At 42.5% G+C, this 27037-nt stretch overlaps 1 protein-coding gene across 1 annotated transcript; it reads right to left on the bottom strand.

Moving 5' to 3' along the window:
• Nucleotides 1-171: 171 nt before the first annotated feature.
• On the bottom strand, nt 172-26505 carry strc1 (stereocilin 1). Its single transcript, XM_065011155.1, has 27 exons — nt 25755-26505; nt 25589-25613; nt 23337-25440; nt 22762-22836; nt 21276-21386; nt 20942-21096; nt 20216-20402; nt 16972-17087; nt 16621-16750; nt 16250-16432; nt 15680-15718; nt 14898-15068; nt 14114-14254; nt 10533-10594; nt 10290-10425; nt 10062-10150; nt 9679-9814; nt 9340-9536; nt 9127-9217; nt 8658-8838; nt 8328-8503; nt 8001-8156; nt 6214-6356; nt 3184-3332; nt 3004-3101; nt 2722-2872; nt 172-1419 (listed from the first exon to the last, which is right to left on the bottom strand). The coding sequence occupies exons 1-27, from the start codon at nt 26503-26505 to the stop codon at nt 1334-1336; spliced, it is 6039 nt and encodes a 2012-aa protein (XP_064867227.1). The 3' UTR covers nt 172-1333.
• Nucleotides 26506-27037: the final 532 nt, after the last annotated feature.

Here is a 27037-nt window from a genome sequence, read left to right as displayed (position 1 = left end):
CAAAAAGGAAAGCCCCTTCATGGAAGAGTATGCCTTTTATTGAGTAAAAAAAAATCGCACTGTACCTCAATCTTACATGTTAATCTTTAATATAAAATATTTAATTAAAGGCACAATCTGTCATTTCAACACCATAACCCTGCCAATTTGTTTAGGAAACTTAGGTGAAGCTATGAGATGAATGACAGCTCGATATTAAACATATTTTTCAGTTAAACATTTTGATTACAAAAATATAAAATTAAAAGGAATACAATGTAGAAGTTCTTTATTAGCAACATATTTATGCCTGAATATTCACACAAAACAAAACTCACAGCAATTACAATACATGGAATACATACCCCAAAAATATTTGCAATGAGTGTGTTATATAGGCTAGATTATTTTTGTGTTACAGAAATATTGGAAAGGAGTCTACTGGGCTACTTATAAACCATTAACACACCCTTTATAAAGCACACCATGTAAATTGTTGCCAAAATACTTTACAGATAGACAAGGATTTAAAAACATAATAATGCTCAAATAATAGAAAACATCACTGCACATTGAGATAGAACCACATGATTATTCTTCTCTTTCCATTTAAAACAATTACATTTAAGCAATAAAATAAGATTTTATTCAACCTTAAACCTAACAAAATAATTGTCAGCCTAAACTGACGACTACAACTCAGCAATGCGCAATAAAATGCTGAAATGTTTTTTTCTTCACTCAGAGAATAGGCCAATAGCAAATGGATGGCTCTTCAGAAGGTGAGGTCAGTACAGGTGAATCAAAGCTTGGACGAGAGACTGAAAAACAGCTTCTATCTCAAGGCCATCTGACTGTTAATTAGCTATCAGTAGCCGGTTACTCAACCCTGCACCTTAGAGGCTGCTGCCCTATATACATAGAATCACTGGTCACTTTAATAATGGAACACTAGTCACTTTAATAATGTTTACATACTGCTTTACTCATCTCATATGTATATACTGTATTCTATTCTAATATATTTTAGTCAATGCCACTCTGACATTGCTCATCCTAATATTTATATATTTCTTAATTCCATTATTTTTACTTTTAGATGTGTTTGTATTGTTGTGAATGCAAGCATTTCGCTACACCCGTAATACAATCTGTTAAATGTGTGTGTGACCAATTTGATATTATTTGCTGATAGAAATAAATATCCACCCATTATCAAATCATACATTACAATAGCCTGCAGGGCTACTCCAATATATTACACTTATTGTTTAACATGGTAGTTGTGTGGGAGAGACCCTCGTGAGAGTCCTCATGGCCCATTGAGGGGTGTATCCATCAGAAGGGGAGGCCATTACAGAGCAGAAACTAACAGCACCATCAGCAGTCCCAGAAGGTGACAGAGAGGACTAGGGCACAGTGCCAGCCCTGGTGACCTGCCTGCATGGGGACACACAAACACAAAAGCAACACTAACTGTATGGAGACAAACTCAACGATACAAGCATCCTACATCCAACACTCCCTCAAACCTTTGCTTGAGCTGTCCTTCTTCAACTAGATCCTGATTCCTCTTCATATTCAGACTCAAAGTTACAAAATATACACGCTGAAAGTATATACTGACATCATACGCATCTCATTTCATTACACTCTGCTAAGATCAAGACAATGTCAGCTTCAGTGAAACATGTAAGGAGGACTACGAAAACCCATCGGATATCACGCCCTCATTATTGGGAAAAAGCCCCTAGTTGAAAATTGAGATATTGGTTGTTTTGGTTACTTTAAACCCTTTACTTTATTCTAATGTTAAGCATATTGTATGATTACTTAAGTAAAATAGTTCATTTCCCATTTTCATTTGTGTATAAGTAGCTGTAGGCTATGCCGGAGCAAACGTTCATAAAAGTAGTTCACACTTTCCTCCGATGTTGCTTGATCAGTGGGTAGGTCCTATTAGCTGCCAAAATTACATGAAAAGGGATCAAAATATACAAACACTATTGCAGTAATTTCAGCAGTTCAGAATTATTTTGATTTTAAGTAACAAAGCAATTGAGATCCTATTCTAAAACTTGGTGGAAGCAAGAGGCATCTTGCTGTGATTATCTGTCATTTCGAGCTGCATCCAATTTCTGATAGCCCTGGCCACTCACCTTCACTCCCCTCAAAGATGTAAAATAGGATAGATGTATGTTGATTAATTATCTACCAACACAGTTATACCAATCCCCACCCAGGGGTGTACATTGGATTGGGCTCCTGCCATTGTAGCATTCTTTCCTTTTTGTAGTTAGTCAATCATCAAATGTAAATATATTTGATCAATCATCGTTGAAGCTGACTTCTCAGATAAATAGCGATATTGCTTGTTGTTTGATTTAGATAGTTGTCATTACTTTGAGCAAACCTGCCAGTATGATTCTGAATTACCGGTAATCAATCATTATTTTATGATCTTCTGTCACTTCATCATGGATGGAGAGATGAGAGCATCTTCAATGAGGAGAAAGCAATGTACAGTATATTAAGCTAGTTAGTTAGCTAGTTAAGTACACAATGTATTAGCTAGACTTTATAAAACTTACCAGGCCTTCACCACCTGCATCTACTTTGTATTTGTTCAAGGTAGCTTTTCATTTCACGATATGAAGGGTTTCCAGAGGCCGCCACACAAATGAAAATCATCTAGGGAAATGGTGTACACTTGAAACATTTCAGCAGGTGAAAGTTAATTACCACGGAAGTCAACAGGTTTGTCATCCCAGACGGTCAGCACCATAGACATAGCTGTCAGCTGCACAGGGGACAAAAGCAAGCGCTGGGCTTCAGTCACCGCTTTGGCCTGTTCATAGGAGAACATGCTGATCTGGGCTGGGTCAAACACAACCTGAGGAGACACGGACAATTCACATGAACACAACATAGAAAAACAACTATTTGATAGGGGGCAATACAAAACATTGAGGATAAACTGACATGTGTTATTGAATCATAGGCATTTTGAATCCTCACACTTACAGCAAACTTGTCTGCCCGGATGAGGGACACAGCCAGAGGTGTAAATCCTTCAATCTGCTCCTTCACCAAAGAAGACATGGCCATATCTGGGAGGCCAGCTGCAGATTGTAAGAGGTTGAAACTGATTTCAGGCAGTAGTCATATTTGTCGTAGCAAAACAACAAAAGGCATGTAATGTACCTGCCAGTGCTCCAACCTCAATGAAGACCTCAGGGCCCCAGGAGCTTATGGGTCCAAAAGCCAGGCTATGGCTCAGCAGTCCCGTTAAAGCCTGTTGCTGCTCTTCTGAACAGGACAGCCGCAGACGGCCCAGCCACAGAACTGCCTTACTGCAGCCAGGAGGGGGGAGAGGTGAGTTACAGACAATTATGTATATATGTAACAGGGTTGGTTATGTTTCTACTTGCCTCGAAAGAAATGTGTATTTAATGTTCAAGTATTCTTATTGATTGGTTCAATTCCGATGACAATAAGGCGTGTTGTTATTGGCCCCGCTTGCAGATAGGGGAGATCGCGAACGTCAGGTCTCCCCAGTATGAAAATGTGATGCAAGGGGTAGTTCCGAGTTCTGAAGACAGTATTCTATTTTATATTTTACAATGTGTACCAGTTTGCTGTACATTGCTGATTTATACATGTTTGGGTATATGGTACCTGTTAGGGATTGAGGGGCTTTCTGGGATGTGCTTTGGTATATGATTGGTGTATATACGTGTTTTAGCTAGCATGCACCGATGTAATGATCACATAAGCACACTGCTAACACAGTTGTTATCTTGCTACAGATTTTTAGCTTCGACAGCCATCAACATCATTAAGTCCTGCACAACTAACATGCTGTTTCCTATTTAACCACAGATAATAAATAACGCTCAACTGGGACCACTGGCTGGGGTGATTTCTTTGAACAAAACACAACGCAAGGAGAGTACGATTAACATGTGTTACATATACACTAGATGACTGACAGAGGGCAGTGTTTTGAAGCCACCGCATCCCCATCTTGGTACTCCCATCATAGTAAAACATGTTTTGGAAGTTATAGAAAGGAATTTAATGTCTACGTTTATTTTTGCCATGTTTCATTCTATTACAGACACCTTAATGCATACTTTTAAATTATATTATGTGAGCTTAACATTAAAAAATATATATATCGTTTTTCTCCATTAAAGTATACATTTTAGAAAGTACTAGTATTACTGTCCCCACATCAACAACAAAAAATGTAATTTTGTCCATGAAACATTTCATTAAAATAATTTAGAATCCCATTAATTCCTAAGGAGACTGTAGTGCCAATATGGCCAATCTGTGGCTTCAAAGCCTCTCATTGGCCAATACATATCATCAGCAATAAATAGCTATATTCAATACAATTCAGTTTATTTAAAACCTACTGTATGTTTAACCTTTTATCATGGTTGGTGTCTTGACTGATTTATCCAAAATAGTGTGACATAAAACATGACTTTTCTGTCCTTGCATTTATGGCAGTGTAAGTTGTTGTTATATCTTATATGAAGCATTAATCGGTTCAATTAGACATTGAACTTGAACCTTGTAAGAATCCTTGATCTAGCTCTTGGCTAGTTTTTTTGTATAGAGATCTCAGAAATGCAGTGTAACATTTAGTATCTCCTTATGTTGCAGGTGAAAACAGTTTTCATGGGCACACAAATCCAAAACAATGTATGCATTGCAAAATCGAAAGGCTTCTAACCCGAAAGAGTCACCTTACCTAGATACTTAAAACCTACATTTGATACGGTCATTCATGTGGGTTCTTCAGTAATTATGCACAATACTTGTTGGATGCACATTTGGTGACCAGCTGACTAGTTACGCCATGATATTTTCACACATCATCAGATCCAGGAAGGAATTTTCAGAATGACAGCCAAGTGATGACCAGCTATAGCAATAGCGCATGCAATGCAACTGACCAAGTGCTGGAAAAAAGGTGTTTGTGAGAAATGTCCAGAATATTTGTGTCTCATTCGTTACACCAGTGAAGACAGTTGTGCCTGGATCCACGATCTGTAGCAAATTGATATTGATCACCTGTTTGTCGTCTGTTAGATTTAACAGAGAAAGGTAGAGTTTGTGTTTTCATATGTTTTTGTGCCTCGGATTGGAAGCCAAGTCTACTGTGCGCAATTGTGTAGGATCGACTATTGCACAACACCCAACGCTATTCCTATGAATGATTCTGGATATAATGACAACAAATTACACAGTCTAGTGGGCTTATTCACAATGATCTTGTAATGAAATAACATGACAAATACATTTTGTTTTACCATGTTAGACCTGCAATTGTAAACAATACAAAGGGCTTGAAGTAGCCGACTTGAACATGGAGCTCAGAAATTCAAGTGCTGGAATAGGCTTCATAGCCTCAGGAAGTGAGGGTGCTGCAGCACCCCCTGAAAAATAAGAATTGAAAATAAATATTCATAAAATATTCTCACAAAAGTAGTGCTGCATCAGCAGACCGATATGTCAGTCTGTAGTAATGACTTCCCATACAAATCCTTCCATTGAAAAAGGAACTTTGATTTTTGGTCAGTTTCTCATCATAAAAACAGCAATGGTGAGATTAATGATACCGCTATTCATGGATGTATTGTGTGCCTGCATCAGCCACATAGGCTGCATTATTCTTAAAGTGATAATGGCTTAGTTTTTTGACACTTCTTGCATGCTTTTTGGGGGAAGTTCTATATTGTACATTAACATTGAGGTCCTTGAAAATTACAATTAAGTGCTTGAGAAAGTCCCTGAATGTCCTTGAATTTTACTTGCCAATGTCTGTATGAACCCTGCATAAAGGGCCTATGTTGTTCTATAGGTGGAGTTATGGGACAATTTGCATATATTTACTTTTATTCCTTTAAGTACACTTGTGGAACTGCATGAAAATCCTTTTACATTTTTGTTTCAAACCATTTTGAAATGCTGATCCAATGTCACACATTGGCCCCATTACTTATAGAACGCCCCATATACAGTACATCATTGGTTACAGCATGTAGAATGACAGGAGGGAGAAACCGGTTGGATAAAGGCTAAGAAGACACACATTATGGGAGGTTTCACATGAAAAATGCAAACTCTTTTTAATGGTAAAAAAAAAACACAGCACCTATAGCACTCCCTCTCTCAAGTGAGTCCCTCTCACTGATTTGAGTAGGTCTCTAATCTCACCTGAACTCCACTGCATTCAGGGAGCGCATGTCTGAGTCCTTGATCCCACACAGTATGTGTCCCATAGCCACCAGGGTGCTGGAGGCCAGCTGACTAAGACCCACCTGGGTGGAGTTGAGCACAGAGGAGGACAGCACAGCCAGCTGGGACAGGAGAGACAAGGATAGCATAAGGCACCAAACAAACAAGGGCACACCAAAGCAGGTAGGACATTCAGATGACACTTTACTTGACACCCATTGTCATAAAGCATTATGACACGGTCATAACAATGCAATAATACTGTGTGTCATTACAGCTGACATAACCTGTTATAATATAGTCATAACAGTGTCGTGACATATTTAGACCTGTTGTGACATATATTGCGTTATTTTACGGCTGGTTATGAGAAAAAAACACCAAAACCCATCACAGCAGTTATTTTACGGCTGGTTATGACACCTACATAAGAGTGTCAAAATGCACAAAACCTACCAAACAAGGCAACACATTCCATTACCCTGATGAAGACAGCTTGGCTGTTGGTAATTACATTTTTGCATCTGAGCTCCTAGAGTGTGCGGCTCTCTTTTATTTTCAAACACATTCCATTACACCATAGCCTACATGTCAACAGTATGTTAATGTTATATAAAATAAAATAGAAATTGACCATATTAAATTATCGTTCTAATTACGCACACATTGATGTCAGACATGCACCTACCCCAATGCTCTGTTGCAGATGACTGGGATGAACGCAGGAGCAGATTTCAGAAGGAGGACAAGACACCCTCTTTTTTTACTGATGACTGATATAAAAGGCATGTACGTGATAGGCCTATTTGCCTTATATGATTAGGATGGTCATAATGCTCCATGACAGTGTCATAAAGTACATTTTCTTATTTCATGTAAAGCGACACACAGGATGGTCATAATGCTTCTTGACAGTGTCATAAAGTACATTTTCTTATTTCAAGTAAAGCGACACACAGGATGGTCATAATGCTTCTTGACAGTGTCATAAAGTACATTTTCTTATTTCAAGTAAAGTGACACAGGATGGTCATTATGCTCCATGACAGTGTCCTAAAGTACATTTTCTTATTTCAAGTAAAGTGACACAGGATGGTCATAATGCTCCATGACAGTATCCTAAAGTACATTTTCTTATTTCAAGTAAAGTGACACAGGATGGTCATAATGCTCCATGACAGTGTCATAAAGTACATTTTCTTATTTCAAGTAAAGTGACACAGGATGGTCATAATGCTCCATGACAGTATCCTAAAGTAGATTTTCTTATTTCAAGTAAAGTGACACAGGATGGTCATAATGCTCCATGACAGTGTCATAAAGTACATTTTCTACAAGTTATTTAAAATATGAATAAAAACATGACTGTAAAGAATTCATTGCAACAACAAAGGATTTAAGAAAAACTTTCAACCTGAAATAAAACTTCTTGGCAGGGAAATAACTCATTTGAATAAATATGGGATTTGACACTCTTATAAAGATGTCATAACCAGCCATAAAATAATGCAATATATGTCACAACAGGTGTAAGTATAAGGGTTGTGACATTGTTATGTCAAGTTATGTCAGTCGTTATGACATATTATGACATGATTATGACCGCTCAGGATTCACAGACCTGTCACCTATTTTTGTTCTTAACATGTTAGGACACCAGGTGTCAAGTAAAGTGTTACCAACATTCAAAAACATCAGGACTACACAAACTACACACACAGAAACAAAAAACATTGAACCAGATTGTCAGACTGATTGTTAGCTACCTGTCTGCTGTTCCAGGTGCTGACTGCCCCCAGTGCAGAGATGGTGCTCAGCTCAGACAACCGGATCACACTCAGCTCTGCCACTGAAAGCTGGGAGGCTATACGACCCAGCTGTGTAATCACAGACGAGGAGAAGGACCTGGCCGCTCCATAGATCTACAGACAACACAGAGAAAAAGAACTAAGACACAGCCTCTGTTAGTTAATGCAACCAGAGCAGCTACAGAAGACGGTTAAATCAGACACTGGACCCATTTTGCATATGGTACAAGGTGATTTCTACATAGGAACTACAGTGATGTTTCTTGTTATGGGTAAAATATGTACCTCTTTAGTTTTCTGGAGGAGTAGTTTCTGTTGGTATGATAAAAAGAAGGGGTCCTGGCCAAAGAGCTCTAGACTACAGCTGAAGGCGGCAGACGACATGCCTGTCAAGCTGTCTGTGCTCCAGGCTGAAGGCTGTGTTGCATGCAGCTTTTCACATGTGGGCATCAATGCAGGAGCTGGGCAGAGACAAATGTACAAAACAGATGGTAATACTGTATACAGAGGGAAATGTATGTAAACATTTCACAAAATAGTCTTATGTTCATCTGTTTTGGCAGTAAGGTTGGGGAGTAAGATAGAAGTCTCAATGTGAGACAGAGTGGCACTCACGTGTGACCTGCCCCACTTTGAGAAAACCCAGGAAGTTCTGAAGAACAAACTGTTGCCTCTCAAACAGCTTTGTCTGTTCAACCTGGTCCCGGCCCTGAATGCAGAGGGCCCCAACAGCACCCGACTCCCACCGGCGCTGACTCAGAAACAGCCTCTCTATACGCCCCTGGGTCATCAGGGCCTGAGGACATACACACACAGCCTGACTAGGGGCCAACAGGCCAGGGCAGCATAGCACCTGACACCTCTAGGAGTCCTGTCAGTGGACACCTGCAGGATTCTTTTACGAATCCATCCTTTCCTGATTCCTGGTGTCGTGTAGCAAATGTAACACCTCTCAATAACTTTAAGGACACCCAAATAAATGAATCATGACAATGGTCAAATCAACTGCAAAGGAACTAACCTTGAATAAATAATGGAAATGGATGTGTTAAAGACTGAGGGAAAAGTAGAGCAGGAAACATACCTGGGGAATCTGCTGCAGTGTCTCTTTGGGAAGGAAGAATAAGAATCTGTCCACCTGATTGAGTGTCTCAGGGGTCCAGTTCTGAACGGGGCTAAGAGCACACAGAAAGGCTCATTTTTAATGTGATGTGAGGAGACAGAGGAGTTATAACGAAAGGTTAAATGGGGTGTGTGCTGTAATGTGGGGTGGTTGTTTAAGAAGGTGCTACAGTACCCGAAGGTGCCAGGCTCCTGTAGGATCTGTGCGACGATGTCCCTCTTGCTGCTGTTATAGCAGAACTCTCGGAGGAACTCCAGGCTCTCCACAAAGAAGCTCCGCACCAGCTGCACAAACACCTCATCCACTACATAGGTCGCCATGATGCCCAGTGAACGGAACTCATCCTCAGTGAACTCCCCTGTGTACATGCCCTGGGGGAGAACATTTTCAACTTATACCTGTAAATAATACCTGTAAATCATTTTCAACATAAAGATTTAAAATCGAAGACACCAAAGTTAAACCCCAGGCTGAATGTGTTAGCAGTAATGGGGTACAGGAGAGGGTACTGACAAGTCTCTGCACCATCTTGTCCACCATAATATCCTGTTTTGTACTGGGTAGGAGCAGGAAGTGATGGGAGTCCTTCACAATCATCTTCCTGAGAGTGTCCATCATGTCGGCAGGGAACTTCTTAATAGTGCTCACCCTACAAATGCATACACACACAAGCATGCAAACACACACACACAGTGACACACACACACACACAGTGACACACACAGTGACACACGCAGTGACACACACACACACACACACACACACACACACACACACACACACACACACACACACACACGGGCACACACGGGCACACACACACAAAGTTGACATTGTTGCATTGTTGATGTTCAAACCCTCTGTAGTGAGGATTAATGGCAGTAAGACCGACTCACGGCAGGGCCAGAGCGATCTGAGCGCCAAACTCTCCCAGCAGCTCAGAGAAGAAGTCAAAGTAGTACAGCTCCTCGATGATGCACTTTTTCTGTAAGTCAAGACAAAAGCATGAGGGTCGTCAATTACGCTTATATAACAACTATCTTTATACCTGACATCTGGCATGGTTCCACTGTTAACTCAATTAACTAGCTCAGAGGAATATGGTTAAGTATTTGCTCATCTACCAGTGAGGAATGGAGAGGAACAGACTGCTTATTCATGAGTGCAAGGACACTCTGCATTGAGGAAAATGTTGGCTTGTCCCGGAAGAGCTGTCGCAGGGCTGTGCAGCTTACACCTCGAGCAATGCTTCCAAGGGCACTGTATAACCAGAGAGACAAAATAGATTACAAATATGAATGGGAGCACATTCACAAGAGGTTAGTAATAAATCAACTGCAGCTATGTTGACATAGATATGCACTCACAGAAACGTCTCAGTGGAAAGATTGGGCATGGTCTTCACTGCTTCTTTAAAAAGAGTTTTAGCCTGGGAAAAGAAACCAGAAGCGATCATTCGTATTGATCACAAACCATCTCCCAACACACGTAGTGACAGCCAGAGAGAGAATACCCCGCAGTGCTATAGAGGTGATTGGCAGTTTTGGAATATAGTTTTGAGGTGTGTAGTAAATTCAGTAGGACAGTGTTGTCCAAGTGTTTTAGTACTATATCTCTTGACACAATGATGAAAATAATCATGGCCTCTAAACCTTCAAGCTGCATACTGGACCCTATTCCAACTAAACTACTGAAAGAGCTGCTTCCTGTGCTTGGCCCTCCTATGTTGAACATAATAAACGGCTCTCTATCCACTGGATGTGTACCAAACTCACTAAAAGTGGCAGTAATAAAGCCTCTCTTGAAAAAGCCAAACCTTGACCCAGAAAATATAAAAAACTATCGGCCTATATCGAATCTTCCATTCCTCTCAAAAATTTTAGAGAGGGCTGTTGGGCAGCAACTCACTGCCTTCCTGAAGACAAACAATGTATACGAAATGCTTCAGTCTGGTTTTAGACCCCATCATAGCACTGAGACGGCACTTGTGAAGGTGGTAAATTACATTTTAATGGCATCGGACCGAGGCTCTGCATCTGTCCTCGTGCTCCTAGACCTTAGTGCTGCTTTTGATACCATCGATCACCACATTCTTTTGGAGAGATTGGAAACCCAAATTGGTCTACACGGACATGTTCTGGCCTGGTTTAGATCTTATCTGTCGGAAAGATATCAGTTTGTCTCTGTGAATGGTTTGTCCTCTGACAAATCAACTGTAAATTTCGGTGTTCCTCAAGGTTCCGTTTTAGGACCACTATTGTTTTCACTATATATTTTACCTCTTGGGGATGTTATTCGAAAACATAATGTAAACTTTCACTGCTATGCGGATGACACACAGCTGTACATTTCAATGAAACATGGTGAAGCCCCAAAATTGCCCTCGCTAGAAGCATGTGTTTCAGACATAAGGAAGTGGATGGCTGCAAACTTTCTACTATTAAACTCGGACAAAACAGAGATGCTTGTTCTAGGTCCCAAGAAACAAAGAGATCTTCTGTTGAATCTGACAATTAATCTTAATGGTTGTACAGTCGTCTCAAATAAAACTGTGAAGGACCTCGGCGTTACTCTGGACCCTGATCTCTCTTTTGAAGAACATATCAAGACCATTTCGAGGACAGCTTTTTTCCATCTACGTAACATTGCAAAAATCAGAAACTTTCTGTCCAAAAATGATGCAGAAAAATTAATCCATGCTTTTGTCACTTCTAGGTTAGACTACTGCAATGCTCTATTTTCCTGCTACCCGGATAAAGCACTAAATAAACTTCAGTTAGTGCTAAATACGGCTGCTAGAATCCTGACTAGAACCAAAAAATTTGATCATATTACTCCAGTGCTAGCCTCCCTACACTGGCTTCCTTTCAAAGCAAGGGCTGATTTCAAGGTTTTACTGCTAACCTACAAAGCATTACATGGGCTTGCTCCTACCTATCTCTCTGATTTGGTCCTGCCGTACATACCTACACGTACGCTACGGTCACAAGACGCAGGCCTCCTAATTGTCCCTAGAATTTCTAAGCAAACAGCTGGAGGCAGGGCTTTCTCCTATAGAGCTCCATTTTTATGGAACGGTCTGCCTACCCATGTCAGAGACGCAAACTCGGTCTCAACCTTTAAGTCTTTACTGAAGACTCATCTCTTCAGTGGGTCATATGATTGAGTGTAGTCTGGCCCAGGAGTGGGAAGGTGAACGGAAAGGCTCTGGAGCAACGAACCGCCCTTGCTGTCTCTGCCTGGCCGGTTCCCCTCTTTCCACTGGGATTCTCTGCCTCTAACCCTATTACAGGGGCTGAGTCACTGGCTTACTGGGGCTCTCTCATGCCGTCCCTGGAAGGGGTGCGTCACCTGAGTGGGTTGATTCACTGATGTGGTCATCCTGTCTGGGTTGGCGCCCCCCCTTGGGTTGTGCCGTGGCGGAGATCTTTGTGGGCTATACTCAGCCTTGTCTCAGGATGGTAAGTTGGTGGTTGAAGATATCCCTTTAGTGGTGTGGGGGCTGTGCTTTGGCAAAGTGGGTGGGGTTATATTCTTCCTGTTTGGCCCTGTCCGGGGGTGTCCTCGGATGGGGCCACAGTGTCTCCTGACCCCTCCTGTCTCAGCCTCCAGTATTTATGCTGCAGTAGTTTATGTGTCGGGGGGCTGGGGTCAGTTTGTTATATCTGGAGTACTTCTCCTGTCCTATTCGGTGTCCTGTGTGAATCTAAGTGTGCGTTCTCTAATTCTCTCCTTCTCTCTTTCCTTCTCTCTCTCGGAGGACCTGAGCCCTAGGACCATGCCCCAGGACCACCTGACATGATGACTCCTTGCTGTCCCCAGTCCACCTGGCCATGCTGCTGTTCCAGTTTCAACTGACCTGAGCCCTAGGACCATGCCCCAGGACTACCTGACATGATGACTCCTTGCTGTCCCCAGTCCACCTGGCCATGCTGCTGTTCCAGTTTCAACTTCCACCTGACTGTGCTGCTGCTCCAGTTTCAACTGTTCTGCCTTATTATTATTCGACCATGCTGGTCATTTATGAACATTTGAATATCTTGGCCATGTTCTGTTATAATCTCCACCCGGCACAGCCAGAAGAGGACTGGCCACCCCACATAGCCTGGTTCCTCTCTAGGTTTCTTCCTAGGTTTTGGCCTTTCTAGGGAGTTTTTCCTAGCCACCGTGCTTCTACACCTGCATTGCTTGCTGTTTGGGGTTTTAGGCTGGGTTTCTGTACAGCACTTTGAGATATCAGCTGATGTACGAAGGGCTATATAAATAAATTTGAATTGAATTGAATTGTGCTTTGCCACTTCACACAGTGCGCATGAACATGCAGGATTTGGGAGCTGTGATTTAATGGTGCTGGCAGGCTGCCCTCAGGCCCATTAGTAGCAACAGACAGGGGATTATAGGGCAGCTTTCATGGCCAGTGTGGTGAAACAGACCAGACCAGCGTTAGGCTAGCAGGAGGGAGAGGGCCATCAGCCCGTCTGAGACACCACCTCATTGTGATAGCTGGGACTTGGTGTGTGTGTGTGTGTGTGTGTGTGTGTGTGTGTGTGTGTGTGTGTGTGTGTGTGTGTGTGTGTGTGTTCACAGATACGCTGTGTGTGTTCAGAACATAGAATAGCCTATTTAAACAGTCAGGGCAGGGGTTATACAACAGGCCGACCTCTCCATGGACGGTTAATTATTTAACATCTAATCAAGACCGTGTCATACACACCTCTGCTTGACAGAGGAGAGACCCACATTGCGTAACATGCTGACATCTTTAGACACACACTCGGAAATCCTTTTCAAATCTCTAAATATCATTGGGTGAATAAAATCACTAAGCATTTAGGGATAGGTAGATGCTCCTATACTGATATGCATGAATTGTATCCCCTTGAAAATGACTTGCAGGTCACAGGTATTGCTGGAGCAGAGAGGACATGAGTCAGCTCACAGACGTTACCTGCTGAGTGTTCCAGGCTTGTCTTCCTGCCAAGGTCCTGTTGGTCAACAGCAGACTAGCCCTGGTCAGCACACTGAGTAGAGGGGTGCTGGGGAGCAGGGGCTCCACCTTATCCAACCAGCCAGTCACCTCTGGTGAGTCCTGGACAAAGGTCAACACAACACAGACATAGAGTGTAGTGACTAAACAACACCAATTCAGAAGATAAACACGCAGATATGAAGTGGATTTCAATGGTGACTAAATGGGCTTTGAGTGGTACACACAATATGTGGGTGGAATGTAAATACATGTTCACAAACCATAAAAAAATAACTCAGGCAAACAAAAGAGGAGTAATTACAAATGTGTCAGAGTGACCTAATTCATGCATAGTTGGCACCTCCTCTCTAAGAAACAGCCCAATACTGAGCCTGCCCAGTGTGTCAGTCTATCCCTGGTTCTGGTCCTTATGGAGCATACAGCTCCAGCTGGCACAGGGCCACATCACCCCATTTGACTGCCAGGCAGGCAAGGAGCCTGTGTACACCTGGGCATGCCAGCTGTGGTCCCCCTCCACACTCCACCTTGCTCTCCTCCACTCTGTTCCCTCTCCAATGGTTATGGTCATGCATGCATACTCACAGAGCCTTGTAAACATACCTCCCACTGAGCCAAGAGTAGCAGCGTATGGCCGAAGCCATGTTACTGTGTACCTTGTCGTTTGTCTTCATTTAATATGAGTGAGCATGTCGCTGTTTGTGAGGATGGGTGTCAGTGTTGGTGAGACCCTCTAAGGCTGTACCCAGAGTTTGGTGGTGATGGTGTTGGCCTGTGGGGGGTTGAGGCCGGGCGTATGCAGGGCGATGTCAGGCAGAGAGGACAGCAGGATGTCAGAGGGCAAGTTCCACAGAGTCTCAACCTTCACCCCACTCACCAGAGAGCCCAGCTTCTGCAGCTGCCCCGGCAGAGCCAGCTAGAAGGGACACAAGGAGGGAGAGAGAGAGAGGGAGAGGGAGTGAGCAGGAGAGAGAGAGGGAGAGAGAGAGAGAGAGAGAGAGAGAGAGAGAGAGAGAGAGAGAGAGAGAAGGGAAGGTTGGGGATATGAAAGAGTGGGGGGGGCAGGGGATGGAGGAGGAAGATATGGAGAATGAAAGAGGGATAGTCTATTTCTAACTCATCATTCAAACACTTTTAATAATGCATCTGTTAAATGAAACTAGATACAAAAGATACCTTTGACAAATTGGTATTGTTCTTTGTAACACTATACAGCCATTAGATACTAAGATAATACAGTTAGAGAGTGTCATCTGGTGTATAATGAAGTAGGAAACATACATCTTGACAGGGTTGTGTGGTTTGCCATGGTGATAGTATTTGTCCTTGAGTCAACCCTGGCCAGACTGCTCTAGGCTTTGGGCCAGCTGGCTCAGAATGGACCATTACTATGCACAGAAGCATTACACTGAAACAGAGACACTCTCAAACATCTAGCATACCATATCTGAGACAATACGCAACCCTGTTTACAATCCCTTTCTGAAACAGAAAGCCATGTCCTTCAAAAACTGAAATAATACTTACACTGTTGTTTAGAGACACTTTGTCCACAATTACACTGGCCTAGAATGACATCACAAAAAGAAGAATATGGAACAAATCATTATGACTGGTCTAAAACTCTGTTTTATTAACATCTGTATTATAAAAATGGAAACTACTCGGGAAAATGAGGAAAATCCCACTGGGCTCAAGACAAAAACAAATGCTTTATTTCCTGCTTTTGTTTCCCCACCCTACCATTCCATTGACTAAGGCCCCTTATGGCACATGGCAGGCAGCAGCCGCCAGGCACACATTGAAAATGTGGGGTTGGTTGTGCTTCTGTAATCAAAGGGTCAAGGCACCTCCAGAACCCCCCTCACCTCACCTGGGGTCAGACTTCTGCAAACTGGCTGCTAGGCAGCTGTCACAAAACCCCTACTAACCAACCCCCATTCTAACCCCATAATCATCCCCACCCTCTGTTACTAGAGCCGGGCAGCACTGAGAAAACCCAATCAGGTATGAAAACCAGACAGAAGGTGCTCCATTAGAGCTCTCTCTCTGATGAGAGGATGCTTGTGACGACTGATGATGATGATGATCTTCTACCTGTGCAGGAGTGAAGGGCACAGAGGCCAGGGCTGTCAGCGCAGGGCTGAGCTGGGATTGGCTGAGCTTCTGCAGAAAGTCCACACCCAGCCAGGGCAAGAAGGGAGCCAGCTGAGACACTCGGCCGGCAGAGAGAGAGCCAGGAGACTGAAGCTCACTCCCGTTCAGGAACAAGCTGGAGATCTGAAGAGGGATGGTCACAAGCATAACACACAACACACACACACACATATTTACACAGGAATCAAAACAAAGTGCAAACAAGAAATTAAACCCATAGATTAGTCTACTTCACTAATACCCATATGAGTTTCACCTTAAACTTTGCAGTGAAAAAATAAAGTAGTTCTGTCTGTGATAGGTCTACTTACCATGTCACTGGGCCCCCTGAGGCCCTGGGCAACACATGTCCTAATGTTGTCCTGAATCACAGAGAAGGCCTCCGAGTTTCTGTACACCTGCAGGTCCTTTGGGTCTGACAGACACGTCAGGTTGCCAAGCCTAGGGATACAAAGATGATAATTACTCAAGCATATCCAAAGATACTTTTGGATCCCAAACAGTTGGTTACTTCAGTGTCTCCTAGAATGTTGCATTTCATTGGACTACGGAAAGTCATTTCTTGAAAACGCATAAACTCAAATCAGATTAATATTTGAAACCGAATGTTTCTGTAAGACAGGACACATGACCAACCATCGATCAAATATTGTCACACTGACCTCCTGAATTGTTCCACTGTTAGATTTCTGAAGGTCCTTATGAGGCTGTCAGCCACAAACTGCTGTTGTAGTTGGCTTAGAGTGTTCATCAGCAACACATCCATACCAACCAACAGCTAGGAGAGAAGAAACACCACCCAACTTTGGTTTAAAATACAGTGCACAATGATTAAAATATACTGTATACCATTTTAAATGAAGACAATGAAAACCTATTGGCCTAAACATATACTGTTTTGTACAGTATACACATACAATTAGACATACAGTCAGGTCCAAAATTATTGGCAGCCTTGATGAGCAGCAAATACTTGATCAAATAAATATTATTTAAAACAAAGAGCTTTATTGTATTAAAAAAAAGTTTGTGTATATATATACAAACACACACACACACACACACACACACACACACACACTACCATTCAAAGTTTGGGGTCACTTAGAAATAGCCTTGTTTTTGAAAGAAAAACTTTTTTTTTTAAATCAGAAATACAGTGTAGACATTGTTAATGTTGTAAATTACTATTGTAGCTGGAGACGGCAGATTTTAATGGAATATCTACATAGGCGTACAGAGGCCCTTTATCAGCAACCATCACTCCTGTGTTCCAATGGCACATTGTGTTAGCTAATACAAGTTTATCGTTTTAAAAGGCTAATTAATCATTAGAAAACCCTTTTGCAATTATGTTAGCACAGCTGAAAACTGTTGTTCTGATTAAAGAAGAAAAAAAACTGGCCTTCTTTAGACTAGTTGAGTATCTCGAGCATCAGCATTTGTGGGTTCGATTACAGGCTCAAAATGGCCAGAAACAAATAACTTTATTCTGAACCTCGTCAGTCTATTCTTGTTTTGAGAAATGAAGGCTATTCAATGCGAGAAATTGTCAAGAAACTGAAGATCTCGTACAACGCTGTGTACTACTCCCATCACAGAACAGCACAAACTGCCACTAACCATAATAGAAAGAGGAGTGGGAGGCCCCGGTGCACAACTGAACAAGAGGACAAGTACATTGGAGTGTCTATTTTGAGAAACAGAAGCCTCACAAGTCCTCAACTGGCAGCTTCATTAAATAGTCCCCGCAAAACACCAGTCTCAACGTCAACAGTGAAGAGGCGACTCCGGGATACTTTCCTTCTAGGCAGAGTTGCAAAGAAAAAGCCACATCTCAGACTGGCCAATGAAAATAAAAGATTAAGAAGGGCAAAAGAACACAGACACTGGACAGAGGAAGATTGGAAAAAAGGGTTAAGGACAGATGATTCTAAGTTTGAGGTGTTCGGATCACTAAGAAGAACAATAGTGAAACAAAGAAAAAATGAAAAGATGCTGGAGGAGTGCTTTACGCCATCTGTCAAGCATGGTGGAGGCAATGTGATGGTCTGGGGGTGCTTTGGTGGTGGTAAAGTGGGAGATTTCTACAGGGTAAAAGGGATCTTGAAGAAGGAAGGATATCACTCCATTTTGCAACACCATGCCATACCCTGTGGATGGAGCTTAATTGGAGCCAATTTCCTCCTACAACAGGACAGTGACCCAAAGTACTCCAAACTATGCAATAACTATTTAGGGAAGAAGCAGCCAGCTGGTATTCTGTCTATAATGGAGTGGCCAGCACAGTCACCGGATCTCAACCCTATTGAGCTGTTGTGGGAGCAGCTTGACCATATGGTACGTAAGAACTTCCCATCAAGCCAATCCAACCTGTGGGAGGTGCTTCAGGAAGGGGTGAAATCTCTTCAGATTACCTCAACAAATTGACAACTAGAATACCAAAGGACTGCAAAGCTGTAATTGCTGCAAATGGAGGATTCTTTGACGAAAACAAAGTTTGAAGGACACAATTATTATTTCAATTAAAAATCATTATTTATAACTTGTCAACATCTTGACTATTTCCTATTAATTTTGCAACTCATTTCATGTATGTTTTCATGGAAAACAAGGACATTTCTAACTGACCCCAAACTTTTGAATGTTAGTGTATATATATATTATTTTATACTAGTACAATTGCTCAGAGAAATAGATTGTTTATAATAGTACAATATATTTTTTCTCAAAAAGGGGGATACAATTTCACCCCATTTTCAACCAGCAACTATCAGGAACTAACACTGATCACGTTTTCACACTTTTACAGTGTAAGTTTCATCAGCTGTTATACAATATGGCAAAAAAACATGAGTTTTAACTGCACTGGGCCTTTAAGTTCAACGACTTAATAAACTTAACAGAGTACCAGGACCAGTGTCGTACCGCAGTTTTGTGGGGCACTCAGCAAGGTCTGAGCAAGGTCGAAGGATTAGTTAGGAGGGAAAACAGCTAACTTCCTCCAATTCAACACATTTTGCCATGGGGCAAATTAGTTTTTGTTGTTGTTGCAGTTTTATAGCTAATATCATCGTATTTGGCATTTTTAAAGCTAATTTCCTCCAATTATTGCGGGAGCTGCGGGAGGCCAGGACATCTAAGCCAAAAACCTAGTTGCCTCTGCCAGGAGGTTGAAACTTGGCCACAAGTGGATCTGTGAGCAAGACAATAACCCAAAGCACACATTAAAATCCACAAAGAAATGGTTAATTGACCACAAAATCAACATTTTGCAATGGCCATCTCAGTCTCCTGATGAACCCCATTGAAAACCTGAGGTTTGAATTGAAGAGGGCCGTCCATAAGCGCAAACAACGGATATTAAGGACCTGGGAAGATTCTGTATGGAGGAATGGTCTAAGATCACCTCCCAATTTGTTCTCCAATCTCATAAAACATTTGAGAAAAAAGGCTTAATGCCATTATCCAAGGTTAGGCATTGAAAGGTTCTGAAAACCGGGATGCCAATAATTTTGACCTCTATTTTTGAGAAAAAAAAAGTATTACTTATTAAACAAAATCTCTTTCTTTGAGCAATTGTATTAGAATAAAATAAATACAAATTCTGTATACAATATAGCTCAGTATTTGTATTATTTAATTTTTACAGTCTTTTTTGCCCATCTTTATCAAGGGTGCCAATCCTTTTGGACCTGACTTTACATGCAACGATCATATTCACATTTTAAGCATTGAAAGATCACTCACTATTCTTCACATAGCCATTCTTAATTGATGCATTCCGATGTTTACTTATTGAACATTGGCTACGGCCACAACCACTGACACAATGGAGACCACTGACAACTGCCTGGCTGTGGCTGGGGAGGCTCTGGTTTCACAGAGAGGTGTCGTGTCTGTTACCTGAGCAGGTGAGAGATGCTGGAAGCTGTGAAAGGGCAGGTAGACTATCAGGTTACCAGTGTCCCTGATGAAGGAGGGGCCGCCGGCTGTCATGTTGAGGGAGCTGAGGGCTCGGCTGTACCACCTCCCAAACGCCCTGCGCTGCTCCACCGACAGGCTCCTGATGTTGCTGTTGATGGTATTTCTCCTGAAGATAGAGAGAGAGCGCATAGAGGAATGTAGGACATACTTGTTAACCCGAACAAAAAGCAGAGAGCAAAACATGACTGGGAAAGCACATCTCTTTCAGAGACTCAAATGACCCAATTTAAATTAAGGCCGAAGTAGTAGTTTAAATAGAAAATGACTCCAATATTGTGAGTCTGTTTTTTAAATGTTAAACTGTACCTTTATTTAACTAGGCAAGTCAGTTAAGAACAAATTATTATTTTCAATGGCGGCCTAGGAACAGTGGGTTAACTGCCTGTTCAGGGGCAGAATGACAGATTTGTACCTTGTCAGCTCGGGGATTCGAGCATGAAACCTTTCGGTTAGTAGTCCAACGCTCTAGCCACTAGGCTACCCTGCCGCCCCGAGTGTCTGAATAGAGGGGGTAATTAACTGCCTAAGTCCATTACCTTTGATTCTATAGCCATTCAGTACTATACGTACATCTATAATGCAGAGACCAACACACAAGGACATCATGACTCATGATGACTTGTATCAGAAGCCTGCTTAACTTACACAATGAGGTTGGTCTGTAAGAGGGGCAGTGACTGGATGTCTGCAGGGTTGACCAGGGCAAGTAGGGGTACCAGTTCAGGAAAGAGGCTCCCGTCCCTAACCAAGTGGGTCTGGAAAAGCACAGATACCATGGTGCCTAGGTAGTCATCTGTAAACTGGGACAGAGAGCGAGATTAAGTGATTATCTTGTGTGAACATAGAGCGGTTTCGCTACATTTGACTTAATTATTTTATCAAATGTATTTAATCAGGTTGTCCCACTGAGGTCAAGTGATCTTAGTATTTTCCATGGAAGACCTGTCTAGAACAACTGATATGAAGTGTGTTATATTACCTGCAATGTCCCCTGGTTCCTGCTGAAGTACTGCAGTATCTGTCTGACTGTGGTGATGTCCACTGCACCCAGCACTGCCCTCAGACTTGCCAGAGGGATACGGAAATACTCCTGTAACAGAATCACACCACATACTAAAACCAAGCACCCATAAGCCAGACAAGAATATCATAACAAAAACGGTCACCAAATAACAATAAATTATAAATGAACTTAAAATCCTCTACATTACAAATACTCATACCTAGCCATCACCATGCCTCGAGACGTCTCCAGACATGTCTTAAGAGTTACACCTACGTATTTATTTGGACAGTGAGGGTAACATTTTTTTAACGTTGGCTCTATACTCCAGCATACTCCAGCATTTTAGATATTTTATGAGGCGACAGTACAGTATGTCACCTTTTATTTGAGGGTATTTTCATACATATCTGTTTTACTGTTTAGAAATGAAAGCACTCTGTATCTAGTCCCCCCATTTGAAGGTGGCATAAGTATTTGGACAAATTCACTTATGGTCAAAGGGCCTGGGCCTGGGTGTCTACAAAGCTAACTTATGGAATTGTTTTAAGATGGTCACACCAAGGATCATTTAGCTATTTGATTTTGAATTTTAGAACCCCTGTAGGTATCCCAAAAAGTATTGAAAAAACATTTGATGAAACATTGAATTTGGCCTCACTGCTATTAGCCCATAGAAACACATTGAATAACATAATCATACACGGCAAAACAGAGAGTCAAAATCATTTATCAAAAGGAAGTATGTTTTGAAGTGTTTGTCCTATATCTGAGAGATATAAGAAAGTTCAGGAAATGATTATCATTCATTTTTAAAACTGGTAGTGGGTTACCTTCAGACGGGTGATGTGAAGCTTGTGGGCGTCGTAGAGCAAAACATGTGTTTGTGAGAGTCTCACCTTTCAATGGTGGGTTCATGTTACATTTTGACAAAAGTTTAGTATTTGATGCCATATTTTTTCCACGCTATGACGACATCAAGCTTTTGACTTTACAAACTTGTTGAGTGCATTTGCATTTTGTTTTGGTTGTGTTTCAGATTATGTTGTGCTCAATAGACATGACTGGTAAATAATTTATTGTGTCAATTTTGGAGTCAGTTTTATTGTCAATAAGAATATAATGTTTCTGAACACTTCTGCATTTATGTGGATTCTACCATGATGCTACTCATTGCGTGCTAGGAATATGGGACCAAACACTAAAGTTTTGTCTTCAAATGAGGGGACTAGATACATCAAGTGCTTTTATTTCTGAGGTATGAAAATACCTCAAATAAAAGGGGACATTCTGTACTGTCACCTCATATAAAACATTTGATCTCAAATCCAAAATGCTGGAGTATAGAGCAAAATGAAACATTTTAGCTTCACTGTCCAAATAAATACGTAGGGGTGTGTAATTGTTAATAACTATATCACCAGTCACAAATGTAAAAGGACCAAATAAGTATCAGTCCTACTTCTGTCACCTTGATGAGGAAAAATCCATCACTGTTCCCATGTCTTCCTGTTTGCATCAAACTGGTCAGTACTTTCTGTTACGGGCAAACAAATCTTCAAGCTTATCGTTTGAATGGTTCAAGAAGAAAAAAAATCAAGATGGACAACAGCAACAACACAGTATCAACAATAATAAACACAAGTGATTAGAGATTAGTGTTGGATTGTCATTCAATCACATCAATGCCAGTTAATCTCATCCAGGGGAAGAGATTTAATGTCCACTATCAATGACATGTGTGAAACTGTGTACACCGTCGGTTGACACAACAATAGCCCTCATGGTAATTGATATAGATGATTAGTTACCTCAACAACAACAAAAAAGTTAGTCATATGACATTTCCACTAGACTAGAATGGGTCCGATCTAAATGTCCTTAGACATGAATCAGTTGAAATGCCAAAACAGCAGAAAACAGGTTTGTGACATGAGGGAAATGTATAGATGACCACCACTGTTCAATGTAGCAATTTACAATACACACAATGTTGGAATTCTTTATCTGCAGATAAAGTCTGCCCAGCCCACCTACCCCAAAGCACTGCAGCAGGATCCTCTTGTTGTCAAAGTTGGTCTCCTTCTCTAGATAGAGCACCACAGACTTGAGCACATTGAAGCGGATGTTTTCAGTCACACGTAGAGACATCATCTGGCTCTCCTCCAGGGCCACCAACAGCACCACAGCCACACTGGTGGCCTGGTCCACCACAGAGGCCATGTGTGTGGTCAGGAGCCCCTCCAAGCGATGCTGCAGGGCCTTCACCCCGCAGTGCAAAAGCAGCTGCAGAGCCTGCGTCTGACTGGAGCCTGGCTGACAGGCTGGGCTGAAGTCTGCAGTACAAGTCCAGTTCAGCCTCCTCACAATGTCTCTGACCAGGCAGGGCTGGGAGTCTGTGGAGGTGTTGTTGGTTTTTCCCTGGGTGTTTCCTTTGGTGTAGTTGGTGTAGGTGGTACAGAGCGTGCCCACCCACAGGCTGTAGGGCTCCTTGGTGAGCAGGGAGAGGAGGCCAGTGTTGGTGCAGATGGATGAGACAAAGTTGGCCTGGTCGTAGTCCCAGCACAGGGTCAGGAGAGAGGTGTCAGGAAGTGCCACTGTCCAGCTGTGGTACTGGCATTGTTCTACTGGCTTAAACCCCATCAGGCCTCCTCCCTGTCCCCCTCCACCGCCGGGGCCAGTGTGGTTTGCACAATACGCCAACAGCCATGTATTGTCAGGGTTGGCTAGCAGGTTCTGGAGCACCGTGGTGTTGGCGCACACCTTCTGAGTGAAGTTCAGAGAGTCCAGCTCAGCACAGAGAGCCAGATCAGTCATGTCTACAATGATGGGCTTGTTCCAGTCAGAGTATTTGCACACCTGGGGCAGGATGTCCTTGGTCTCCTTGTCGACACAGACAGACATGAGCCACTCGTTCTGGGGCTCCAAAGTGAGCTTCTCTAACAGGGGCATGTTGCAGCACACGTTCTTATTAAAACCCATCTGGTCGTGTTGCCAGCAGAGCTCCACCATTGACGGGTCCACCAGCACCTTGCTCCACTTATCATAGTTGCACCAGTCTGGGATGCTGAACACCACAGGCGGGTTGGTGGGTGGAGAGTTAAGGGAGACAGTGCAGTATTCTCCAACCCATACAGTAGCACTATTACGGAGCAGTTCATTCAGAAAGGTGGCATTGGCGCACACCTCCAGTACAAAACCCTTGTCATCATTCTGGATGCACATGGATATCATCTCTATGGTGATTTCCATCACATTTCGCCATTCTGAGTACTGGCAGGAAGCCGCCACCAGAGAGTTTATATCTGGCTGTGTCGGGGCCTCTGTACAGTTCAGCTGCAGCCAGTTGTTGTCAACATGTGAAAACACAACCGTGAAGAAGTCCAGGTTCTGACAGAGGAGGATCTTCAGCCTCTCCTTGTCCTGGTCCCAGCAGACGGCCACCATGGTTGGGTCGACTGTCTCCGCCGTCCAGGTCTGATACCTACAGAACTGACTCACCATGTATCCATCAGAGGAGTTAACACAGAAATTCCACAGCCAGCTATTGTTAGGATTGTTGTTCATCAATGCCTGCATTAGCTGGATATTGCTGCACACCGCTAGGATGAATTCGTGCCTGTCATTTTCACTACACAGTGTCACCAGGCCTGCGTCCACGTCACTAGCATTGGTCCAGTTGCCGTAGTTGCACAGCAGCTGGCTGAGGCTGAGCGATCTTGAGACCCGTGGGCCTGGGGGAGGCGGGGCGGGCATGTCCCCACTGCAGTCAGACCTGTCCTCCAGGAGGGGCAACAGTAGAGCCTGGATAACATGACAGGTGTTACTCCACACCTGTTCCACCTCAGTGGGGTTCAGGATGCTCAGAGCGTTGCAGAAAGTGGAAAGTGTTGAGGAGCTCTGTAGGCCCACTGTGATGATGTCAGCGCACAGGGTGTCGTTGAAACGGGCTAGGTTGTCGTGGTCACACCTCAGCAGGGCAGTGGGGTTGTCCTCTACCGCTTTGAGGGTACGGCTGAAGGAGACTGTGGGGAGGCTCTGGCAGTCTGGGCCTGGGTAGCTGCACAGTGTTGATTCTGGAGTCAGGAACATATCCAAGATGGTGTCACCAAAGGACCAGCTCACATTGTGACGTATACCCCTGAATAAAACAGTCAGTTAGAAAGGATACGGGAGGTCATATTCCTCTGTCAGTGGAAAAAAATATAAGAATGAATCCATCAAAACATTTCCATTATGTTTATCTTAGGGTATCACATGAAAGGTTTCACACATCATTGTCAGCTTACCACATCAGGAGCTGCTTTAGATCCCCTATACAAAAAAGGCAGGGCATTAAATACACATGACATAAAATACTGCAAATGTACAACAAAAACAGTGTCTAAAATCTGTATACATTACATTCATAACTTAACATGAAGAAAGTGCAAGTAGAAAACAAAACTGACAAACCTTGCTGACATTGTTCATTTTGGTCCAGAGCGGGAATTGCAATTCCAAATTGCAGTGCTATTTTTACATAATCCATTGGGGTTTGGAGAAATGTCAATATGAATTCAGAACCATGTGTCACTATAGCAGGAAATGCCATGTCTATTAGACCAGTCCAAGCAGACATAACTTTATCAGATAAGGAAAGATGTGACAAAGCAGTCATTATCTCCTGAAAAGCACTGAATTGTTCTACTGTGGAATCGTCTACTCTGAGGTAGGATCTTTGAAAAAGTGACGGTTCTGAACTTGTACTGCTTCTTGTGCATGTCTGAGATTTGACAGATGATAGAAGCGACAGTAGCGGTTTGCCAAGCTCAAGTGACACAGTCTTTGTCAATTCTGCCTCCAAGCCACAGTCCGTTCTCCCAGACAAAATGCACACAAACGTTTTAGGGAGGTTTTCTATCAATCCATCTTCTATTAGTGGTCTATACATGGCAAATACCTTGCCCAGAACACCATAATAAGCGCTCAAGTCAATGCCCTCTAACACGGTGCCACCTGTCCTGACATTTGGGTCCTCTAAAATTTCGTCTGCGCTGATGCCGCCCCTGGCATTGGCATCAACGTTGTGATTTTCGTTGGATAAATCGTGTATTCGCTCTATCAATTTTTCTATGTTTCTGTCAAACTTGCTGGCGTCTGCGGGACCTTTTCTTGATACAGCGCGTGACAATGAGCGCACTGGTCTTGCGGCTTCGCAAACCATCCCTATAATAAAATAAAATACACCAACTAATATCATACATCTAAGCTGAAGAATAAAAACGAACACTAAAAACAAATACATAGCATGCCTCAAACATATGTAAATTCGCTTAATAATTTTAATCCTATAAAAGTTAGCAGAATGCAAGTAGCCTAACTTACTTACCTAGGATGCTTAGAGCAAAAAATATTTGCATTCTTAGCAGCATTCTCAAAGTATAGGGGAAAAGTAGCTTGAGAAGTCCACAAAAATGCTAACTATCCAGTGGATTCAGAAAAAGATTCACCTTTAGGCCTATTATCCAGGCTCACTGCAAATGCAATAGTTATGCCAATCATCCTTAGTTTTTTGACATTCCTGTAACCAAAATCAAACACCGGTCTTTGTCAAAGCCATTTTGTCGTCTCCCCTGTATCCGTTCTTGCTTCTCTACTTCAGATTCCTTTTACGCTTTGCCAAGTTGTGGTCCACTTTAATAGCGTGTTAAGCGAACATCTCTATCTGCCCCTTCGAGTCCATCACCGCTCCCGTG

The sequence above is a fragment of the Oncorhynchus nerka genome, linkage group LG27 (assembly GCF_034236695.1).
Source record: "Oncorhynchus nerka isolate Pitt River linkage group LG27, Oner_Uvic_2.0, whole genome shotgun sequence".
Lineage (NCBI taxonomy): Eukaryota > Metazoa > Chordata > Actinopteri > Salmoniformes > Salmonidae > Oncorhynchus > Oncorhynchus nerka.
This window is presented reverse-complemented; position numbering and strand designations above follow the sequence as displayed.

Coding starts and splice junctions, on each gene's coding strand:
- strc1 (XM_065011155.1), bottom strand. CDS start 26,505: ATGGTTTGCGAAGCCGCAAGACCAGTGCGCTCATTGTCACGCGCTGTA. Junction 16,433..16,620: donor TCAGGGGGCCCAGTGACATG/GTAAGTAGACCT, acceptor ATCCCTCTTCAG/ATCTCCAGCTTGTTCCTGAA. Junction 8,839..9,126: donor CACTGCAGCAGATTCCCCAG/GTATGTTTCCTG, acceptor GTATGTCCTCAG/GCCCTGATGACCCAGGGGCG.